At 48.4% G+C, this 24,461-nt stretch overlaps 1 protein-coding gene across 10 annotated transcripts in view; it reads right to left on the reverse strand.

The window, feature by feature from the left end:
- ANK1 (ankyrin 1) overlaps positions 1 to 23,930 on the reverse strand; it is a 187,178-nt gene extending 163,248 nt beyond the window's left edge. For 4 of the 10 annotated variants that reach the window (XM_077931058.1, XM_077931049.1, XM_077931051.1 and 1 more), the window contains exon 1: positions 23,738 to 23,929. In XM_077931058.1, coding sequence (XP_077787184.1) covers positions 23,738 to 23,863 — 126 coding nt within the window. In that variant the 5' untranslated portion in view covers positions 23,864 to 23,929. Of the gene's footprint in view, positions 1 to 23,737 lie in introns of all 10 variants that reach the window. The other 6 variants (XR_013393533.1, XM_077931048.1, XM_077931047.1 and 3 more) reach the window with 4 other exon arrangements.
- Between the last annotated feature and the right edge of the window lie 531 nt (positions 23,931 to 24,461).

Genomic DNA, 24,461 nt, shown 5'->3' on the forward strand with positions numbered 1-24,461 from the left:
CACCCTGGTTGCAGAACTGCCTCCCCTTGGAGATGCATTCCTCTTCTTCACTTTACAGATTTAGGCTTCAGCTGGAAACATTTTTTGTTTTCTCCTTAGGCATTTATAAATTGAGGCCAGGTTGCTTTAGTACAAACAGCTGCAGATTTTCCGGAAGGGTTTTTGAATGGTTCTAAGCTTTACAGATATTTTACAGTTATAGTGGTTGTTGTTATGTTTAGCTATGATAAGTATGTTGTGGTTTTGTATTCTATGCTACATTGCCCTGGGAGAAAGGCTATTTGGAAATGTAATGAATGAATAAATGAATGAATTGTGCCCATTAGTTTGCCAACGCCAGGATTTCTGTGTTATCACCAACAACTGTTTTGTGAATGACTGCTGTGAATAATGTAATCTCAAGGCTCTGTCTGTATTTCCTACATTTCATTTCTCTCTGACCTCCCCAACCATGTGTGTGTGTGTGTGTGTGTGTGTGTGTTAGTAACACAAGATAATGCTTACTGTATTCAAAGCACAAAGCTTACGCCACAATACATTTGTTAGTCTTTAAGGAGTTGTTTTTGTTGCAAGTGACTATCCCTCTGGAATTTGTGATTTTCTGCTGATTTACAAATATGCAAAAATAGCCTCTAGGAGGCATGCAGAGACACCAGGAGCAACAGCATTTGAAGGATCTCCAGCTAACTAACAAAACAAAAAACAAAAACCCTTGCCACTCTCTCTTCTACAGTGGTACCTCTGGTTACATACTTAATTCGTTCCGGAGGTCTGTTCTTAACCTGAAACTGTTCTTAACCTGAAGCACCACTTTAGCTAATGGGGCCTCCTACTGCCGCCGCGCCACCGCTGCACAATTTCTGTTCTCATCCTGAAGCAAAGTTCTTAACCCAAGGTACTATTTCTGGGTTAGGGTTAGGGTAACCTGAAGCGTATGTAACCCGAGGTACCACTGTATTTCCTTTCCCAAGACAAGCTCTCTCCCCTGCTTCTCCTTCAAGAGGACTGACTTCTGAGCCCACCCACATGCAGCCCCCATCATCAGGTGAGAACAGCCAAACTTTGCATCCGCTGGGAAACCTGGAGCTACTGCACCAGCCTTCAAGAAGTCTTTCTCAGGGCACTGGGAGAATGGTTGCACCCTGGGTGCAGCTTGGCCTGGGTGCAGCTTGGCCTGGCAACCGTGGGTGCCCATGGGCCAAACTTTGTGGGTGCCTGCCCCTTCATGGGGAATTTTGTGGGTGCTCAGGCACCCAGGACCCCAGCGGCTTCTTCATTCCTTGAAAACAATGGCACAAGCTTGAAAAATCCCAGTTTGCCTCAGATTGTTCCAGCGCCCAGTCACTTAGCTGCCTTGAATAAAGCCAATGGTCTTCACTCCAACTCCTTGGAAGCCTGAACCCCTCTTCCTTTGTCCTTAGCCGAACTCTGGCTGCATACAGATCATACGAGTTAAGCACGCGCACACCCCGGAAAAGGAATCCTGGGAAATGCAGTCTGCTCAAAGGGCTGGGAATTGTCGCTTTGCAGGGGCCAAACGACAGTGCCCAGGATTCTTGGGTGCGTTAAATGTGCTTTGATTACGTGGCGTGTACGAAGCGCCTGTTGTGCTGCTGGCATTTGCCCTGACCAGTGTTTTTCCTCGTCTGCTCTTTTTCATCCGCACTGGCACCCGGAGAAGACAGGAGCTGTTGTCTCCCGCATCAGGAAGGAGCCCTCCGGGGAAAGCGCACCAGACGCGCCCTGCTTCTGTCCCTGACTTGGGCCGGTGCACGAGCGCAATCTTGCTCCTGTCCCAAATCCCGGCCGCCGCTTGCTGTCGGAGACGGACTGGGCGGGCGGGGGGGGGGGGGTCTTCCTGCTTCCCAGCGCATGAGCAATACTCCGAGAAAGAGGTTTCGTAGCCGCTGCAGCAACTGCGCGCCCCGCACCCGCTTGAGCCGCCTCACTGCAGCGCTTTGCTGCTTCTGCCGGAGCCCACGAAATTACCTGGATGCAGTCCCACTTCAGCGCACACAAAAACGCAGCTGCCTGCACAGATGGACAAGATCCTGTCCCGTTTCTCTAGCTGCTGCCCCTCCCCTCCGCCCCCAACTCTGCCTGTGCCCTCCTGAACACTCTTTCCCCTTCTGCCCGCCCGCCACACACACACCGTTCTTTTTGCTCCTCGCTTTAGCGTGTGTTGCGTTTCCGTAATAAAGACGAGAACTGCAGAGCTTCCAGGTCCCAGATTTAAAACACACGGCCCCGTTTCTCCTCCATGGATATTTATGGATCTCGCTCTCTGCGTTTTGGCTACTCATCATTTTATTTTATTTATTTTTGCCAGCCTCCAAAATAGGATAGTGCAGCTGGAGGACGCTGTAACCTAATTATACGATGCAAAACGAAACCCCGAAAAACAAGAGCTGCTATGGACCCCCGCCCCCAGGCGGCTTCCTTTGGCTCCCAAATCGGTGCGCTGCAGTTTGCAAGAAGGAAGGCTCCACTCAGCAGCCGCTTATCGGGACAGGGCTGTGTAGCAGCGGCAACAGCCGGCACCAACCTGGTGCCCTCCAAACCAATTCATGGTTTCTTTTAAGCTGATAAATTGATTTGTTAAATCTAAACAAGATCGCTCGGGGGACAAACCCTCAACAGGAGTGCACTGAAGTCAATGCAAGATGTTGCGCTTTACCTGTACATGATCTCAGACAGCCTCCCAACAACCCTGTAAGGTAGACTGATTATTATTGATCCTGTTGCAGCTGCCACACCAGGAGCTGCCAGGGAATGAACTGGGAACCCTTTTCATTCAAAGCAGTTAGGAAGCCAGGCCAGTGGCCCATCGAGCTGAGACCTAGCAATCCCCAGGGTTCCAGGCAAGGATATTCCCAGATGCTGGTCCTGCAATAAAAGCAGGTGCTCTAACACTGAGCTGAGGCCCTTCCCCCAACTTGCCTGCTATTTCTCAGGGCAGGGGACCTGACCAGGGAGGGAGGGAATACAGCCCATATTCCAATGGTCACATGGAGGCACATTGCAGGCCATGCATGTACACACAGTAAGACCCTTACTCTATATCTACACTGCCCACCTGGCCCAATACACACACCATCATGACCGCAGGCATTTTTCCTGCAAAAGTACGCAGTGCTAGCAGCCCTCACAGTGTGCATTTCACTTCTAGAAGAAGCCCGTGAGTCGCTCTGTCGAGACTGCCAGCTGAGAGGAAGGGAGAAAGGAGGTAACATTTAGTAGACTCCTGCAGGGCCACAGGGTGGGAGGCAGCGCAGGAGCCGAGCTGCATTGCTGCTCTGCAGGCTGTTAAATTATTCAGGTGCTCCTGCACGAAGGCTGCATGAAAGGAGGTGACTGAGCTGGTTTCAGGAAACTTCATTTGGCAGTCAGTTCCTCCTGCCCAAGTAGGCAATTGCCCTCCTTTGGCAGTGGCTGCCAACCTTTTGGGGCCTGCAAGCACATTTTGCAAACTGCAGAAACTGTCATAGGCACACACCCCACAGCCTATTCCATGGGTTGTGGGAGAATGCTTCTTTCAAACCTAATTTGGGCAGTGGGGGGGGGGGGCCACCACGCTGGCAACTCTGGGTGTAAAAGGTTCCTTCTGTACTCCAGAAGTCTCATGGAGCAAGCTGGCTCAGCCTTTGCACAATCTGAAAGGAAGGTCCCGGGTTCAGTCCCTGGCATCTCCAGGTAGAACTGGAAAGGGCTGTGCCCTGAAACCCAGGAGAGACACCTCCAACAGGTGTAGGCAATGCTGAGCCCAGATGGGTCAGTGGTCTGACCTCTGTTCCCTTTTGAGGCTGAAACAGAAATGCAGCTGGTTCAACACAGGATCTTTCTCAGCATGAGAATCACACTCCTTTCTGAGCTGCCTTCTGGGAGCCAGGTGCTCATGTGGACAGACCAATAGCTGAAAATATTTTCCTTTACCAGCTGTTGTTGGACTATAACTCCCATCATCCCTAGCTAGCAGGACCAGGGGTCAGGGATGAGGGGAGCTGTACTCCTGCAACAGCTGGGGACCCCAGTTTCAGAAACAGTGTTTGGACAGTAAGCTAGTTTCTACACACACTCGCATGCCCCTGTAGCCCACCCCCCAGGTGAACAAGAGGGGGGTTCCACCCGGGAGGGTGCAAAGCAGGGCGGGCAAGCGATGTGGCTCAAGTGGGTGAGTCACCAGGGGAGAGTCCTGAGAGCCAGATAGAGAGTGCTGGAGGGCCACATTAGACACCTCACTCCTGTCCTAAACAAATGGAGTCTCACAAAGAAGGGAGACACAGAGGCGCTAGTGCTGCCCTGGGGGGAAGGGCACTGAGTCCCCCTGGCTCTCACTTCGGGAGGGGCACTTGAGTCCACACACGTGTTAACAGCCCACCTGTCCTTTGATGTGATTACTTATCATTCACATTGCATGATCAGTGTGCATGGCCCCTTATATATATAGGGAAGAATGGTATTTTAAAGATTCTGTGCCTCTCTTCAGTTTAAAAATCTCCTAGGGTAGTTACTAAGGGGTGTAAATAGAATAAAATGTAAGCATATAAATACTGTATTGGCCTGAATATAAGCGTCACTTTCCCCCAAAATTCTGACCGTGAAAAGTTAAAATGTGGCTTATATTCGTGATTTATTGATGAAAAGGCAGTTGATTAATCAAGGTGAGGTTTTATCTGAAGCATTTATATCCTGCCTCTTTCTCCCCTTGCTCAGCTCATCTCAACATCCAGTTCCTCCCTGACAACCTCAAAGTCCAAAAACAGTTACTAAAATCAGCACCTTCAAGAACATTTAAGAAAATGTTGTTACCCAAACCTAAATGTGACTGCCTTTCTGAGATACTGCAGGACATGTGAGCTAACTCATAATTTAATAAAGAAAGACGTTTTGCTGTCTTCTACAGCAACATGAAAGAACAAAAACAAAATAGAAACTATAAACAAGTGCTGACTTAACTCACAGTTCCATTGATTAAAACTGGCCTCAGCGAGCCAGTCAACCAAAGTTTCAAGTTGATGACTCTATCACTTAATGTCTGCACTCCTACATAAAACGCATTAGGACTGTGAAGCACAGATGCTTCCAGTGTGGACCAGCCATGCTAATCTAATGAAAACAGTCAAAGGTTAACCAAGAGTACCATGGGGGGGCACTTTAAAAGCCTTGACCTGAAGAAAAGCTACACTCAGCTGTTCCTGAAAGCTCAGGACAGTGGACAGACCCTACAGCCTCAAATAGGGGCCCCTAAAAGCTATCTTTATTATTTATTTCACTTATGAATCAGTTCTTAATGAAGCACCTTGAAGCACTTTCAGTTATAAAAACAGTTTAAAAATGGTATTCATGTATAAAACTAAAAGGATTACATACGTAAAATCAATCACAGCTATGAAAACAATTTCACACAAGGCTGCTGTACACAAATCCCCACAAATCCTAAGAGTGAAGACTCATATGGCTGAGTGCTCGAGGCACATGAAAAAGAATTCTTCTGATACCCAGAAAGCTAACATGCCAGAGTCAAGTCCCTGACAGACTCATTTTTTAAGTTCAATGATTCTTTTGTGTGAGAAAGCGGATGAGCACTCAGCTTTGTGAACTCCATCCGTGCATTGTGAAGTGAAGCAGCCCAAAAACAGAAGAGATAAGCCCAGTGAACTCAGCCAAAGATTTCTGTACTTGGCCATGATTTCAACAAATAAGAAAAGCTACTCTTCTTAGACAAGAAGGCCCCTTTCAATATCTTCTCATTCCTTATTACAACCACAGACCAGAAACAAAGCAGTTCCAAGAGGTGTGCCCTAACTTTGCAGCCACACTGGTGAAAAGTGGCCCTGGCAGATTGCTCAGTGGAAACTTTGGCTGATTAACCTACCAATTGAACCCTGCAGCCTTACTTGAAAGTAAATCATATTTGGTTTTATTGGAACTTGTTTCCACACAATCCATTCAGGTTCAGGATGCATCAAATCATAGGATTGTAGAGCTGGAGGGGATCCCAAGGCTCATCTAGTCCAACTCCCTGCAATGCAGGGATCCCAGCTAAACCATCCATGAAAGATGGCCATCCAATCTCTGCTTAAAAACCTCCAAGGAAGGAGAGTCCACAACCTCCCGAGGAGTCCATCCTACTGTTGAACAGCTCTCACCAACAGAAAGTTCTTGATCATGTTTAGTCAGAATCTCCTTTCTTGTAACTTGAAGTCATGGGTTTGAGTCCGATGAAGCTTGCTCCATCTTCCATGTGGCAGCCCTTGAGATATTTGAAGAGGGCTCTCATATCTCCTCTCAGTCTTCTCTTTCCCAGGCTAAACATACCCAGCTCCTTCAACCATTCCTCATCATCTTGGTTGCCCTCCTCTGCACACCTTCCAGCTTGTCAACATCCTTCTTAAATTGTGTTGCCCAGAACTGGACACAGTAGTATTCCAGGTGTGGTCTGACTAAGGCAGAAGAGAGTGGGATTATTACTTCTCTTGGTCTGGACACTAGACTTCTGTGGATACAACCTAGAATAGCATTAGCTCCCCCCCCCTTGCTGCATCACACTGTGGCTCATGTTAAGCTCTATTAGATCCTTGTCATGTGTACTACTCACAATCCAGGCACACCCCATATTAAATTTGTGCATCTGGTTCTTCCTGCCTAAGTGCAGAGCCTTACATTTGTCCCTAATGAAATTCCTTTTGTTAGCTTGCACCCAGTTCTCCAATCTGTTAAAGTCATATAATGTTGAACAACAACGGGCCCAGGACAGAACCCTGCAGCACCCCACTTGTCACTTTTTTCCAGGATGCCAAGGAACTATTTATGAGTACTCTTTGGGTTTCAGTCAGTCAACCAGCTACAAATCACCTAACAGTTACCTTGTTCAACCCACACTTACTAGCTTCCTCACAAGAATATCATGGGGGACTTTGTCAAAAGCCTTACTGAGATCAAGATACACTATGTCCACAGCATTCCCCTGATCCACCGAGCTTGTAACTCCATCAAAAAAGGAAATGAGATTCGTCTGACATGACATTTTTGAGAAACCCATGCTAGGACTTAGTAATTACAGCATCCTTTTCTAAGTGCTCACAGGCCAACTGCTGAACTATCTGTTCTAGGATCTTTTCTGGTATCAACGGCAAGCTCACCAGTCAGTAGTTTCCTGGGTCGTCTCCCTCCAACCCCCCTTTTTGAAGATGGGGACAACATTTGCCCACCTCCAGTCTGTAGGGACCTCACCGGTTCTGCAAGAATTCTCAAAGATCAAAGACTCTGAGATTACACCTGCAAGCTCCTTTATTACCCTTGGATGCAGCTTATCATGCCCTGGAGATCTGAATTCATTTTAAGTAAGTAGATGTTCCCTTTTCCTATCTTGGGCTGCAGCTCCCTCCTTATATCACCAGGTTGAGCATTGCTTTCCTTATGGGTGAAGGCAGAGGCAAAGGAAGTGTTGCGTAATTCTGCCTTTTCTCTGTCACCCAATAGCATCTCTTCATCTTCTCCATGCAGAGGACCTCCCACTGGCTTATTCTTCGAGTATTTTAACATCTCCATTCAGAGCACATTCCGTGTGTCTGGAAAAGTCACAAGACAGTATCATATTTTAATGCTGGGCTATAGATAAGGTTCTTATCTCTTCATGAATTCTAGTCTGAAACTAACCTATGACCGACTGTTGGCAGAAGCTCGTTTTGGGCCACCTCTGTGTCCACAGAAGCACAGACACAGCTGCACGGGATGCTGGATGCAGACCAGAATCCATCTTTGTCATACCATCTTCAATGGGCCTCGTCTCAAACATACAGCACCTCAGCTAAACACCACCTTTGGCTCAGTGTGCAACCAAGTCATGTGACCTATGCACGACACAGGGGTGATCTATGGTGCAATCACAACTTTGCTGCTTGCACACAGATGCCACCCGGACAGAACTTTAATACCTGCCAAGTTTTGCTTTGGGGGCTGTTGGCAGACCAGAGAGATTCAAAACCAACATCTGGGTAGGTGGGTGGGGGGTGAATTCTAACTCATCAGTTATTGCCATTTGTGTGCATATGCATTTTACCACAGTGTACACATATGTACTAAGGCAGCATACAATCCCTGGATGTATCTGTGGTGCGGAATATGTGTGCACACTGTAAACTACACAAAAAACTTCTTCCTGAGCCTCTGCTCCTTAAGCAGCATGGATGTGTCTGGGGTGAGGGGTCCCATTCATGGTTGCACAGGCAACCAAGCCAACTCAAAGTGGAAGTCAAGCCTCTCTTGATACTTTAGAAAGACTCAGTGGCCAATCTACTTCAGTGTTGTCTGCACTGACTGGCAGCAACTCTCTCCAAAGTTTTTGGCAGAGAATCTCTCCCAGGCCTACCTGGCAATGCCGGAGACTGATCCTGGTGCCCACAGCTTGCATGGCAGATGTTCCACCGCCCTTCCCCTCATTCTTCCCCCTAGGCTGCCTCTCAAGCAGCCCAGCTGAGGGCGTGTGTGCAGGTTACATCTTCCGCAGCACACTGAGTCTCCTGAAAGGCAAGGAAACATTTCCTATTCAAAGGAAAGTCACTTTGCCTTGCTCAGAAGCATTCTGCATTAGGAATCAAAGCAGACACTCTAGCAGAGGCAGCCTTGCAACTGTCCCCTATGCACAGGCCTCCTTGAAGGCTATATCTATAGTGCCATTCTCTACCCAGTCTACTCTCATTCATCTGCCACAGCTTTTTGGAAGGATGGAACCCTGGGAGGTGTAGTTTCATGTGTTTACTTGTCAGAGTGAATCTGGGAAGCAAGAGGGAGAACCCTGGGACAGTTTAACATGCAGCCGATTAAGAGTGTCATATATAAATAGCAGCACTGTTTAAGAATGGGTTTTCCTGCATCTGTTTGACTGCCAAATTAAGCATTTGGCCGACGAGTTTCCAGCACGAGTTTCTCTCCCTTTCTTTTTGCAAACTCACTTCCAGGCAATAAAAATAGATACACAAAAACTTGTTCCTAAATGACATTTGTGTCAGGGGGAGAGAGTCTATCCCTGGAGACCCCCTCCCCTTTATCTTCTGCCCCCGACTCTCCAACTCACTGCTAATCAGGCTGGTCCTGAACCTGGAGGAGCATCAGGTGGGCATTGAACTTGCTTAGCACAGAGCAGCACAGCAGCCAAGGCAGCCATGCAGCCACCAGGCGCAGCGCTTGCCCTCCTGCTTGAGCCGGCACAACTCGTCAAGGGGCACAGGCCAGACTCCCCCTCCTCCTTCCCCAGCCTGGCTCACAGAAATGTTAAGGGTGCGGCTGCCCTTAAAGACAGCTCAGAAACTTCATCGTGTCCAAATGCAGTGGCCAGATTATTGGCCAGGGTTCCTTTTAGAACTCACGTAACCCCACTTCTCAAGCAGCTTCATCAGATGCCAGCACATTTCCAAACCCAATTTAAAGTGCTCACATTAGCATCCCAAGCCCTCGATGACTTAGGCCCCCAGTACTTGACAGTCAACTTACAGACCCCCACCCCAAGTATTAGGATCAACGGAGGGAGAGCTCTTGGCAGTTTCAACCCCCTCAGAAGTTTTTTTTGGGGGGGAGGGGTGGCCCAGGAGAGGACATTCTCTGTGGAGCCCCTAGGTTGTGGAATGCCCTCCCCACAGAGGGGCATCTGGATTCTCCACAGCTTCCGGAGAATGCTGAAGAATCATCTCTTTGCCACCTTGGCCACCCAAGATGTGTGTTTTCGGGACCCACCCTGTTCTTGTGAACGTGATAAATATTATAACTATTTTTAATTCTCAAATTGCTGCAACCCACCCTGGGACCTTATTGGTGAAGGGCATGTCATAAATTTAAATAAAAACAGTAATAGTAATAATAACAATACATTTCCCCTATCCTTCCCTGTTCTTCTGCTATTCTCTTTGAAGAGAGCAGTTTGTACTGTCTGCTACTGGATCCATGTTCTGCAATGATGGAGTCTGGGGTGCGGAGTTTCAGGGCGAAAGAGGGGAAAGTGGGGAGCAGAATTCATCTCATGTGCCTCTACACATACACTAAACCATGGTGCCTGTGGAATCTACTAGGTTTCCCCCTCAGAATTGCAAGATCCACCAAGCAGAGCCAGGTGTAAGCCACACATGACGAATTAGGGGAATTCTGAGCCCAGGACTTTGAGGTCTTTCCATCCAAAAACTCGTCTGCCAGTAACTCCAAGCTGTCCTCCTTTCCACAGTATAATCTGCACTGCATAAGAGAGCAGGGGGTCATTTTGTTGCTGCCATTGTTAAGCAAACTAGGAGCCAGAAACCCTTATTGATCTGCTGTGAATCTCCTGGTAGGTCCAGATTTAACTTCTGCCCACACCTGCACTAAATGCAGAAAGAACCCCACTGAGCGCCCCCCAGCCCCACCCACCTGCCCCCACACCAATGCTGCACCCACAACACACTCACTTTGCCAAGAGGCAATACAGGGAGGGTCCTGATCCCCCTGGAGTGCCCACAAAGTGAAGCATCTCCATGCACACCACCACACATTCCAAGATGGCGGCGCGTGCAAATGCTACGGCTGAGAGCTCCCGGGAGGGGAGTCAGGGTTTGTTAGGACGAATTATTTTATAGTCGATACGAAATGCTGTTGTACAGAGACAGAGACAGAAGTAGCAGCAGATACAGATGTAGAAACTGTGCTGTGTGGGAGCAGCTACGGGCGTGCGAGATTCCAGAAATCGTAAATCACTGGTGTTGGAGGAGGAGGAGGAGGAGGAGAGAGTGGAAGCAGAAGAGAGGCTGCAGAGGACAAGGTCAAATGAAAGAGAGAATAAAGATAAGGAAGATAAGGAAACAACGATGCAAACTACCTCTTCCAAGTATCTTTTACGCTAATGCGAGATCATTGGCGAATAAACTTGACGAATGGAGGCTTCGTGTAGGAGTGGAGGAAGACATCCAGGATTATTGTGTGCTGATACTCACAGAGACATGGTTAAATTCAGTTATTCCAGACACAGCTGTTGAATTACAAGGTTTTACAACGTATCGGTGGGACAGGACACAGGATTCTGGCAAGAAACAAGGTGTGTGTGTGTGTATTTTTGTAAATCAAAACTGGTGTACGGACTCTGTCAAGTTGGATACCTACTGTTCTCCGGATGTGGAATTTCTGACAATTAAATGCAGACCTTTCTATCTTCCCCGGGAATTTACAACAGTGGTGTTAACAGCAGTGTACATAGCACCAACTGCAAATGCATGCAGGGCCATGAGCAGTATGCATGAAAACATCAATGGTAAATTGAGCAGATACCCGGAGGCTGTGCACATTATTGCAGGGGACTTCAATCACACAGATGTGAGGGCAGTACTCCCAAAATTCCATCAGCACATTGAGTGTGCAACAAGGGGAGAAAATACAAGGTGTATACGAACATTAGACGGGCATATGAGGTCAAGACCTTGGCGCACCTCGGTGGTTCAGATCATGTGTCCCTGCTTCTGACACCAGTATACACACCCCTCAGGAAACAAGGCCAGATACAAACACGGATGGTTACGGTGTGGCCTGAGGGAGCCTCTCAGCAACTGCAGGACTGTTTCCAGGAGACCGACTGGAATATCTTCGACCATCAAGATCTAGAAACTTATACATCAACGGTCCTGGATTATATTAGATTCTGCACAGCAAATGTCACCAGGGAAAAGTATGTTAAGTTGTATCCGAATAGGAAGCCCTGGATGACAGGAAAGGTTAGGAAATTATTGAAGGCCAGAAATTCTGCTTTTAGAACTGGGGACCGGGTATTGTATGGCATAGAAAGAGTGAACTTGAAGAGGGCTATCAAGAAAGCAAAAGCGGAGTACAGAGGAAAAATTGAGGACCATCTGAGAAATCATGATACTAGACAAATGTGGCAGGGAGTCCAACATCTGACTGGTTATAAATCAAGGAATTCATCAGTGGTAGAGAGTACTGCTTCCTTGGTGGGAGAGTTGAATACCTTCTTTGCCCGATTTGAGGTGACAGCAACAGTGACTCCAACAGGGATGCCAGAGCTATTGGCGTCACTACCTACAGGAAATGCTGCCAGGGTGGAAGAGGGAGAAGTGAGGCGAATATTAAAGGAGGTAAACACGAGGAAGGCTATGGGCCCAGATGGGGTGGCTGGCAGGGTGCTAAGAGATTGTTCGGACCAACTGGCAGGAATCTTTACGAAGATTTTTAACCAGTCTCTGGCCCAAGCCACTGTTCCACCCTGTCTGAAATCCGCTACCATTATACCCCTGCCAAAAACATCAAAGATAGACAGTCTGAATGATTTTCGCCCTGTGGCGCTGACACCCATTATAATGAAATGTTTCGAAAAACTGGTGAGGAAGCACATCTTATCTTGTCTGCCAGTGGGACTTGACCCTTACCAGTTTGCGTACAAGGCAAAGAGATCCACAGAGGATGCTGTGGCAATGGCTTTACATGCTGTCCTGACTCATTTGGAGAAGCAAGGGAACTATGCGAGACTGTTATTTGTAGACTTTAGTTCTGCATTTAATACTATTCTTCCGCATAGATTGGTGCCCAAATTATTAGACCTGGGACTTCCACCATGTTTGTGCAGGTGGATATTAGACTTTCTATCAAACCGTTCCCAAAGGGTCAGGTTGGGTTCCCACGTCTCTGCGGATCTCATCATGAATACGGGGACGCCGCAGGGGTGCGTGTTGAGCCCGCTTTTATACACGCTCTATACAGCTGACTGTGCCCCCAAATACCCCAGTAATAAGATCATTAAGTTCGCAGATGATACAACGGTGGTTGGTTTAATTACGGCTGGAGAGGGGGAGACAGCCTATAGGAAGGAAGTTGAGCGGTTGGGGTAGTGGTGCAGGAAAAACAACTTACTGCTTAACTTAAAGAAAACAAAAGAGATCATTGTGGACTTTAGGAAATGTAAATTGAATATTCAGCCACTTATTATTGAGGGGAAGTGCGTGGAACAGGTCTCAGTGTTTCGATTTCTGGGAATGGAGTTGAGAGACGACCTAACCTGGGGAGAGAACAGCAAAGACCTGGTGAAGAGAGCACAGCAGAGGTTATATTTTCTGAGAATCCTCCGGAAAAACAATCTCTCAAAGGACCTGTTGATGGCATTCTACCATTGCACTGTGGAGAGCGTACTAACTTATGGTCTGTTCGTGTGGTTTGGGAGCTGCACGGCCAGAGAAAAAACAATGCTATCCAGGGTTGTAGAGACTGCAGAGAGAATTATTGGGTGCACTCTTCCCACCTTAGATCAAATCTATGCTGCCAGGTGCCATAAGAAAGCGGCAGAGATAGCACATGATAGTACGCACCCCGGAAATGCTCTCTTTCAGCTTCTGCCTTCTGGAAGGCCAGGACTAGCCGCCTGAAAAACAGTTTCTACGCTAATGCAATTCTGGTTCTAAACGCAGCATAAGGGGTCTCTGTAGTATAGTGTATTTTAAAATGGGGTTTTAGAGTTTTTAGGGGGTTTTGAATGTTTTATGTAGTTTTTATGTAGTTTTATGTAGTTTTTATGTAGTTTTGTGGTAATTTTATGTAGTTTTTATGTACTTTTATGTAGTTTTGTGGTAGTTTTATGTAGTTTTTATGTAGTTTTATGTAGTTTTTCAATTTCATTGTTCCGCAAGGGACAATGACAACAAAGATACCGTATAAATGCGCATGGGCAATATTTTTCACACATTCCCCTTGAATGCACATGTGCTGGGGGGAGGGGGGGAGAAGGCCAATGCAGCAATGTCAGGGGGAAACACAGCCGCAGCCCTGCTGCACCCCGTGCATTTAGCATGTGCATGGAGTCACGCACAAGGAGGGTTTGGGGACACAGAAACAACTTTTGCTATGCTCTTCTATTAAACGAGGCGTGTAACTATCATACCAACTTAACTTCAAAGCTTAAAAGAAGAAGAAAACGCTCCCGTTGTGCAACTTGGGCAGCCGGAGCTGGTCATGCAAATTACTCAGTTGCAAAAAATAAATGGAGGAGTTGGCCAGGGTTCAGAAAAATGTTGCTGATTCACAAGGAAATTCTGTTCCTCCTGCATTTTCCACAACTCTTGGGACTTGTCTGGTGCCTTAATAGCTTCACTGCCATTCTTTCAAAGCCCTCGGGTGGCTCTGCCCACCAGATGCCTCACTTTAACACACAAAAGATGGGCTTCCAGCCAGGTGTGTGACCCAGCTCTTGTCAAGCTGGGGAGGGGGGAAAGTGCCATGGCACCTCATGTAAATAAGAAGCGCACAGGGCAAGGGGTCTTGTGCCACGGACTCAAGACTCTGGACATGCAGGAGAGAAGGTGGGTCAAGAAATACGGATAAATTTGCAAAGCACTCGTCCCAGTTCCAGGAATGGCACAAGCAAGCAATGCAGCAACTGCATGGTGCCCTAGCCATCTCCAGATGTGTTGCACTACAACTCCAATCAGGTGGGTGCCAGGTTGGAGACGTCTGGTTTATTCTAGCTGGGTGGGAAGGGCTCTCTAAGGACTCAGGGAGCAGATCATGCCCAGCCAGGCTTCCTGTACCACAGAGGCCAAACATGGAACCTGGGACCTTCTGCATGCAAAGCACAGTCTCTATGACTATCTATCAGTTATAAATAACCATGATAGCTCTACAGAAGCTCCTGTTTCAGAAGCAGTCTACCTTTGAATACCAGCTGTTTGGAAGGAAGCAACAGGCGAGAGCTGTTTCTTTATGCTCTACTTCAGGAATTCCTAGACGCACCTTGCTGGCTAAACAGAAAGCTGGATGAGAAGGAAGAGCCTCAGCTCAGAGGAGGAGCCCGTGCTCTGCAGACAGAAGGTCCCAGGCTCAATCTGCAATGGCATCTCCAGGTAGGGCTGGCTGGGAGGGACCCCTGCCTGAAGCCCTGGAGTGAGGCGGCCAGTCTGTGAGGACAATACGGAAGGAGATGGACCAACGGAGTAACTCAGCAGGAGGCTGCTTCCTCTCTTCTATGGACCTATGTTCTTATAGGTACACTTACAAGTCAGAACCCTCCTGATCATGGGAGTCAGGTGATTCCTAAGAGCCAAGCCCATATCATTACCTACTGCGTGCCTATAAAGTCTCTAACATTTCCTCAGCCTGGGGAAGGCGGGGGGGGGGGCGCGACCTGCTATTGCTTCAGACATTGCGGGGCTCCAGCTCCCAGAATTCCTGACCATTGGCCTGTCTAGCTGGGGCTGATGGGAGCTGGAGTTCCCCACCCTTGCACTAAGGGAATACTTGTTCTCTCTCTGCCCATCCCCTTGCCATCTGCCTCTATGACACCTCCTCTGTGCCGGGTACTTGGCACCTCTTCATTGGCTGGCACCTGAGCCTGGGCATGACTCAGGCCTGGGCAACTAGCAAGTTTTAGCCTCAACTAAGGGGACCAAAGCAACATGAAAATTAAGGTGGAGAGAGATCAGGAAGCAGATTGCAGCTCTCCATAGGAATGGCCTGTGCCAGCCCTAGGGGCCTCCAAATATTCTTGGACTGCAACTTCCATCAGCACCAGCCAGCATGGCCAATCATCAGGGGTGGTGGGAGTTGTAGTGTAGTTTGGCTCTGCTGCCTATGGCTGGAGGAAGTGGAAGCCCAACAAAGGCAGGAGGGTGTGAGAAGCCTGATTCGGCATATCTCACTGCACACATCACCAAAAGACTGCGCTTGCCTCCTTCTGCCCAACCCCCTGGAAGCCAGACTAAAATAACTGTCTCAGAAACTCTTCTGGGTTCTAATCTGCTGGGAATCATTTATTCTGTGCCAGGGGAACCAGTAGTTCCCTGTGCTCTACTTCACCTTCAGAATGCCCTCTGACAAGGCAACCTTGTCATCCCATTTTTTTACCAGCATCACCCCTTCCAGCTGCTCATGATTTTAATAGGGCTTCTTGATAACAATGTTTTATCGCCAATGCCAGTAGCTATAAGATCTGCTCTCTCTCACGAAGCTCTCTGGAACCCATGACATGGATTTAATTCCTACAAATGGGCGGGGGGTGTGTGTGGATTCAACATGCTGCCTCTGGCTGCATTGCAGCCTAGCTCCAGAGAGTTGCTGGCCTACTTAGGAGTCACCTGAGTGCCCAGGATTTGCAGCACATCTCAAACACCAAAGGCCACGCCAATGTGGTGTAGTGGTTAAGAGCGGTAGTCTCGTAATCTGGGGAACCGGGTTCGCGTCTCCGCTCCTCCACATGCAGCTGCTGGGTGACCTTAGGCCAGTCACACTTCTCTGAAGTCTCTCAGCCCCACTCACCTCACAGAGTGTTTGTTGTGGGGGAGGAAGGGAAAGGAGAATGTTAGCTGCTTTGAGACTCCTTAAAGGGAGTGAAAGGCAGGATATCAAATCCAAACTCCTCTTCTTCTTCTTCAACTCTCACAGCCACTTATTAGTGCTTAACATGCAGAAGGAAAACAGGCCTTTCCCTTCAGATCTGTTGCTGAATGAGTGGAGAACTTTCTTGGCCTGATCTTTATCTGCTGGGGGCCAACTTTGGCAGATGGACGGGACTACCACCTGTCAGTCACCAGTCATATGTCAGGACCAAGCAATCAAGCAGCTTGTTCCAAAGGAATCGTGAACTAGCCCACCTGCCAACAGATGCATTTAGCCATTTGCAGCACACTGGTAGCCTAAACGGGAGGAAAACAGACCACCCCTCTTCCAACTTACAGAAGTTTCCATGTCTGCGTATCACAGTCCCTGGCAGCACCAAGTTCCAGGACAACCACTACGGGTTCAGTTTTCTCAATGAGAAGACTGCTCTTGAGATTTATGGGATTTCTGTGTGACAGCAGTCATCTTCAAAACAGCATCAGCCCAGATCAAACAGAATATACTTGACAGTTGCAAAACTGCAGATTTCTTTTTGCCAAACCAGTGTTCAAAATTAGCCAGGTACCAGGTATATTTTGCACCTGCCTATTGGCCACTTGTGACCAAGTGAAGCTGCTTGGGCGCTGCCAAGATGGTGCCTGACATCACCACCATCTGGAAGTCCATACCTGGGAATCTTTGGGTCATAACTGTTTTCACACACTGATGCCACATCTTGTAGAATTCTATCAGTTACATTTTATCTGCACAATCAGAATTTCTGGAACCAAAATGCTTTTTCTGTGCAGCCTGAGCAGGAGCAGTGAACAAAGTTATAGCTAATTGTCTCAGCTTGTCTTCACTTACCCCACCCCACTGCCCTGCTCACAGTTGTGAAGAATATCCCTATGTTATGAATGGTCTGTGTCACTATTAAGAAAAACAGGTTGGAATAGGCCAACACACACACAAACAAACAAACATACACACAAACACAGTCCCTGGATCAAGTGTCCCTGAACTGAAAATGGATATTGGGTCTTCTGATGGAGGTAAGAACCTGCTTAGTCACAAACAAGCACAGAACCTGAAATCGGAACTCTTGCAATCGTGGGTCTCCTGGGGTTGCTTTAGGGTGTGTGGAGGACCATTAGAAACATATTGCCCTTTCTCCAGTTTCCAGAACAATCCTGTGAGAAGCAGGTTTCTCTGACATTCACACAGCTTCAGGCTGACTTGTTCCCATTCTGCAGAGAAGCCCGCAGGTCAACTGGCCCGGAAGCATGGAGAGTGCCTAGCCACCCACTTGCTCCAACAAGGATTAGAAGAGAACTGAAGTCTTGGGAGCCTCTGCCTCTCTGAGGCTACACCTGTTTGGGAAACTGAAGTCTCTTAAAGGCCAGCCCTCTGCCTGGAGATGGACACTTCTCCCGTGCTCTGTAGCCTCCTGCCTGGTGTGCTCCCAGGGAACACAGTAGGATCCACCTGGTTCCCCAGGGCAAGACACTTACTGTATGAGAGTCTTGGCTCCTGGTTCACAGGGTGTTCCTGGCTGCCAGCCTCGGGCTCAGTGGCTCCCTATCTACCAGCCCAGCTCCTTAGCCAGTGACAAGGCAGCCTCCAATTTGATGCCCTGGTCACTGCTGGACTCCAGAATCATGAAACAGATTGCAGTCAACTTACTTTGACCCACATTGATCCTACTCCCAGCAGCTTCTGGCCTTTGTCTCTTAATTATGGAGCAGGTGGAATGTTTTAAACCTCCCTTTAAAAAAAAATATTGGTTTATATACTGAAAGTAGTTTTGAGTTACCCTGGTAAAAAAAAAAAAGAGCAATCAATATATTTAATTAATAATGAAGGCTGTGCAATTGCAATGACCAGAACTGTTTTAAAATTCACTTCCAATACAGGCTGGAAAGTGATGCTGTCCACTCACACATCAGTTTTTAATTTTTTTCAGTTGACATGTCAACATAATTATCTTCTCAGTACCGGGTTAAATAATTTCTGCTTTGCCCAGATATCCTAAAGAGGCTGTATTTGATTTTTCACTGTCACCTTATGATGGCTTATACTTTGCTTTTATCATATTTTATTATTGATATTATTGTACACACTGCCCTGGAGAACAGTTTAGACATTTTAAAAATAAATAATTCCAAGCCACTGGCTTCAGCAAGTCTGATCTAGTGAAAGTCCTTAATTATGATTCACAGCCTCCTGCAGAAAAGTTGAGCCCAGAATAAAGTTTGTAACTTGAGCATGTAGCAACGAATTCACATGAACAAAAACACACACACATGCACACACAAAATGACTGAAACACTGGTTGTGCGAATCAGCCTTTAATCAACAGAAGGAATGCAGCTCTTAGAAGCTACCCAACTGGTAGTCCTGGTGGTTAGAGCCAACGGTCTGTCTAACTATACTTAATATGCACTAGAAATCAGGCTTTTAGTGTTGCAGCTCCAACCCTCTGGAATCAGCTACCATCTGAAATTAGGCAAGTGCCTAGTGATCTAGAAGCCTATTGGAGACATTTGCATTTAAGAGGGCTTTCCCTGAAGTGTGACCAGTCATTTTAGGGAATAATTATTGAAATGGGTTTACTGCTTTTAGTTCACTGCGTTTTGAATCTTTTTTATTTTATCTCATTTTATTGTACACCAATTTGGTAACTTTCAGTTGTGAAACAGTTTACATATCTGCAAATAAATAAAATAAAAATAACCATTGCCTACTCCAACCAGTGACCGACCAGCTGTTTATGCGAAGCTCACATGCAGTAGCCTCTTGGCAATTCTTTCACCCAGCAAATGGTAGAGTGCATCTGACCATGGAAGCTCTATTTAGATACCATGGCTAAAATCAGCTACTCTAGACTAGCCCTCCTATATGTCATTTAAATTTCTCTTCTGTTCATCAATTTACTTAGGTGAGTTCTAAAACAATGGAAGAGTCTTTCCCACCACATCTACACTATTCCCAATCTGTTAATGAAAAATTGTGGTCTTTCTTAACTGTTCTTTTTCTACACCTACATCAACTGTATGTATGGAACACTGCCCAGCAGAGAAGTGGGTGCTGTGCTTCCTTCCCTCTTAAGACTCATAGAACGAAATGGAAAAGAAGGAATAGTGTAACAGTGATTGGGAAATTAGTCACTGGAACTCATAGCAACAAAACAGAAGCAAAGACGAGAACTTCAAAGAACCCAGAAGCTGGCAGGAGTCAAATAAGCTTGGCCATGGCCCTCCAAAACCCTGCCTCCGCACCAAGGCCTTGTTTGTCAATAGACATAAGCAAGGAACGTGCTCCAACCCAAAATGAGGTGGTGGCCTCAGGTAAGTGGTTGGGTGTCATGAAATGGCAGCAAGATTTTAGAAATTTATATTAGCTATATGAAATAATAATATGGTGATGGTGATACTGTTGAGAGGCACTTGTAGGATGTTCTGCCTCAAGTTGCTAAAGCAGCCTGACCCGCCTTAAGACCCAGGCGCCTTGATCTGGTTGGTGGGGAGAAACAAGCTGCAGTTCTGCCTCAGGCAGCAAATTTCCTGGGCAAACCCTGACATGGAGCCTAGGAAGCCGCCTCAATCCTCAGGGAGAGCATTGATCCACTGAGCCCAGGACTGCTGACACTGACCAGTTTTCAGGCAGGGCACCTTCCGAGCCCCACCTGGGGCGTCTGCAGGCAGCGCAGGTGCTCAGCGCTTGCTGAGCTATGGCCTTTCCTATGTGTGGTGCCCAAGAATGGAGATCAGGATGTAGATCTTCTTTCCCATGTTTTCATATTCTATTTTGCATTAAAGACCAATTTGTGTGTCTGGTTTAAGTCCGAAGACTCAAGCCAGCCAAGTCAGCGTGTTGCATAGGCTGCTAATACTGAATATAGTATAACATGAATATATGGCAAGAGGATATAAATTGACATTCATGTTCCTATATTATGTATGATTTATAACCTAAAAAATTAAACCTGAAAACTGACTAACGTGCTCCAACCCAAAATGGCGCAAAATGAAGAAAAGAGTGCATTAACCCTCTGAATAAACTAACCAAGCTAATCTGCAGCATCCCAAAGGGCTTTCTGTCTGCACCTGTGTGCCTGCCTTTGGCAAACCTGTTTTAGGGGATTGCTTTTGATCTTGACCAAATTTTTGTTCTGGATTTTTGTACCTCCAGGCAGGATGGGTTTTATTAATTTAGTGCTGGCTTTTATTATTTATTTCAAATGTAAGATTGCATTGGATCTTACATATCACATATGCTTGCTTCAGGATGACTTTTTGCCCCTAAAAGTGACATTAAAATATTTTAAATAAAATAAAGAGAGGAGCAGGCTGAATAAAGGAGCCCAGACTGAGAAAATATACTCCCTACCCTTTACTGACATGATGAACTATTTAACCAAGATGTTTCACATTTTCTCAGGCAGCATCTAATTGCTGGAGGAAGTCTATAAGGCAATATTGCAGAGGATGGATGAAATGGTTTTTATCCTCAAAACATGCATGGACACATGGATGCAAACACACATATCACCTGATTTCTCACTACTTGGCTATTTGCCACTGACTGTGTGAACAGACTCCTTTAAAAGCACACATGAGATGGTAATGAAAGTTCTGTGGGTGGTCTTTGACTGCGACGGACCATTCTTTTTGCAAAAAGGCTGCTTGATGCTGCAGGCCTCAGGTGTTAAGCATGAATGAAAGAACTGGGTGAAATGAGGTTCCAGGCCCTCTAGACTCCAAAACGTGGGACCTAGTGAAACAAAGAAAACCAACTGTAACCTTTCTCCCTTTCTGTATGTATGCTCCATGCATAGACCTCCAGGCATCTCTCTTCTGGGTTCAGCGTGATGCTTGCATGTGGGCTTACATTTCAGTTGGACATGCATAAATTGGTCATTGCCTGTACAACTACAAAACTGCTGCTAGCCTATAGGGTTTGTTTTATTCCTAGCCTGTTTGCCCACACACACCCATTACTCATTTGCAATGTATCACCAGGTAGAAAGAGACTGATTTATTTACCATTAAAAAAAAAAGTCTGTTTGCCTGTATAAGATTATGACTCCCCATAGGTGACCAGGAGACTGTGTATATAGAAACTTGCTATAATACAGCTTGTTCACACAAATTATCTTCATAGACTTCTGATGCATATAAACACTGAATTCAAAGCCCTGTCTTCATCCAGAGTATTTCATTCTTAAAGTAACTTTGTTAGATTCCTGCTATGATCAAAATGAGATAGCTGTGTTGACCCACGATGCCCAAAATCAGTGTGATTTAAAATACTTTTAATAAGAATCAACCAGTATTCACACTGTGGGATGCAAGCTTCGGATTACAAAAAATTCATCCTCTTCCTGGATGATCTCAAAAAGAGAGGGAGGCGGGAATGGATGTTTCCCAGCAAGGATAAGACCATCTTAAGACTGAAACAAACTTCAGGCAAAGATTGCATCCTCCTTTTCCCCACATCCACTCTCTTCAGGCCGAGGAACAATTCTGTGCAACTCAAAAGCTAGCGGACATCCCTAGCAGGGACATTTCTGCAAGGGCCAGGCTAAGGCATCAGCTGGAAATTCAAATGGCATCAGCCTCACATACTAATTAGCATGGGTCATAATCCACCCGGAAACGGAAAGGAACAGGAGCAGCTCCTGTTCATTTATATATAAGCCTGCGTGGCACAGAGCTGGACCTTTGGTCCATCTAACTTAGATTGTCTAGACCCCTACAATGGCTGCTGGCATCAGCTCTCCAGAATCTCAAGGCCATGAATGGATGCATCTGGGACCTTCTGTGTGTAGAGCAAATGCTCGGCCATTGAGCTGCGGCCCCTCCCAATGACACCTGCACATGGAGACGGGGAGGGGGGGGATTCTAATAACAGCACCTAAAATCCATTGCCCCAGGCGGCCACCTCATCTCACCTCTGAATACTGCATTATGAACATCAGCTGGCCCTTTAAAGGGGGCGGAACTATCATTTCACTTCCCCTCCAAAAAAAGGGAATTCAATCTCCTTAAGCTGAAACGGGAAGAGCAGCTTCCTACAAAGGGAAAGAAATGCAGTCTCAGGTTTAATCATGGGATACCTGGCATTTGGAGCCCCCAGCCAAAGCCCTCCCCGCCCCCATTGCCATATAATTAGGAGTAAGTAAGTTTGTGAATGAGAAACACATAAAGCTATCTATTAGCCAATAATAGTTCAATGGAGCTTCAGTGCACAGAGGAAGTATACCATTGAAGACCAGATGCCAAGGGGGGTTAAGCTGCCTGATTCATGCTGCAGGAGAAGGGCTGGAGCTCGGAGGCAGAAGGTCCCAGGGTCAATCCCTAGCGGGCATTTCCAGGTATTGCTGGGAAACCCTGAAGAGCTGCTGCCAGTCTGTGTCGGAAATACTGAGCTAGATGGACCAATGGTCTGATGCCGTCTCAGGCGACTTTCGGGCGGCCACTGAAAGAACAACAGGCGAGCAGGTCTTGCCCCGTGCCCAGGCGAACAAAGGACTCCAGGCAAACCTGAGGACCTCCAGACCTTGCGGGACTCCAGCTCCCATCAGCCCCAGTCAGACCAGCCAATGGTCAGCATGATGGGAAGTGGAGTCCGGCACCATTTGGAGAGGCGCTAGTCTTGCCAGTTCCCACCCCTGGAGTCCTTCAGAACAGCAGCGTCTGGAAATATACGAACGAGCAGAAAGGGGCAAGAGGAGAAGCACAACATCCAGCACGGGCGAAATGGACCAAAGCCAGGAGGAGTCCAGAACCTGCCAAAGGAACTACCGGGAAGGGTCCCCAAGCTGCTTTATGGCTCCTGGGACCTGGTCCCCGCCTCCTCCCCTCAGCCCCCGCCAGCTGGAGGGCACCAAGCTGGGGAAGGCTGGACTAGTCCGTCTGCAGCCTCCCAAGTCGGGCTTCAGGGTCCCTGGAAAGGGAAGACGGAGCCCCCAGGAGCTGCAGCGCAGGCCCCGCGCTTGGCGGGAGATGGGGACTTCTAAGCGGTGGGTATCTTCGCCCACTGGGCGCCAGACTAGAGGCAAGAGAAGGCTAGATGTTCGGACAGGCGGGTGGAGGGCGGAGAGGTCCCCACCACCGCAGCCCCTCTTCTACCCTAGCCAGGACCTTCCCGGGGCTCCACTGTCCGGCGCGCCTGGAAACCTGCGCGGCCAGGGAGAGGCGGCGGATCAAAAGCCAGTGCGCGCTCGGCGACGCCTGATCCCAAAGCCGGAAAACACCGCCACGCCAAAGAAACTTGCCCGGGAGAAGCTACTCCCCACGGGCTGGAGGAAGTGGAGACCCACCCGCGCCCCCGGGATCTGCAGGAGGGGGTTCCACCTGCCCCAGCCCTCCCCTCGCCGCCGCCCCGCGCGCGCCCGGGCCCTGCGCACCTTTTTCTTGCGGTCCCGCGAGCGGTTCCTGCGCTTGCGGTTGGTCTCCTCCTTCTCCTTCTGCTCCTGCAAGGCCTGCGCCTCGATGTCTTTGATCTTCTTGAGCTGCTTGGCCGCCTGCGCCATGGCGAGCAGCCGCCGCACCGGCCCCGGACCAGCACCAGGACGGCCCCAGGCGACGCCGACGCGGCGGCGGCCACTGCAGTCCGGCCGCGCGGGAGGGGAAGCGGCGCCGCGGCCGGAGGAGAGGCTGCTGCGGCTGCGGCAGGAGGCGGGCGCGGCGCGCCAGGAGCTCGGGAGGCGAGGGGCAAGGCGGCCCGGGCGCGGAGGATGGCGCGCAGCGGGGCGCGAGGGCTGGGCGCGCTCCGGCCGCTGGGCTTCAGTGCGCGCTTCCCGGCGGCCCGCCCGGCGAGCTGGCCCCCGGCATGCCGGCTCCGGCGAGGCGGCGGCTCCGACGGGCCACCTGCGCAGGCGAAGCGAGGCGGGCTGCGGGCAGGTAGGGCGCCTCCGCCTCCGCCGCTGCAGTGGGGGGGTTGCTGCCGCCGCTGCTGCTGCTGATGCCGCTGCGGTGGCGCGTCTGCCCAGCTCAGATGCTCCCCGCGCGGCCACTAACCGCTCAGCAGCGGCGGGAGGGGGCGGCGGGATGGGATCTGAATCGATGCAGATGCGGCTCTGCCTGGGCTAAGCAGGGGGCGGCTCCTGCCCACCACCCCCTGCCCATCTG

The sequence above is a fragment of the Podarcis muralis genome, chromosome 7 (assembly GCF_964188315.1).
Source record: "Podarcis muralis chromosome 7, rPodMur119.hap1.1, whole genome shotgun sequence".
NCBI classification, from domain to species: domain Eukaryota; kingdom Metazoa; phylum Chordata; class Lepidosauria; order Squamata; family Lacertidae; genus Podarcis; species Podarcis muralis.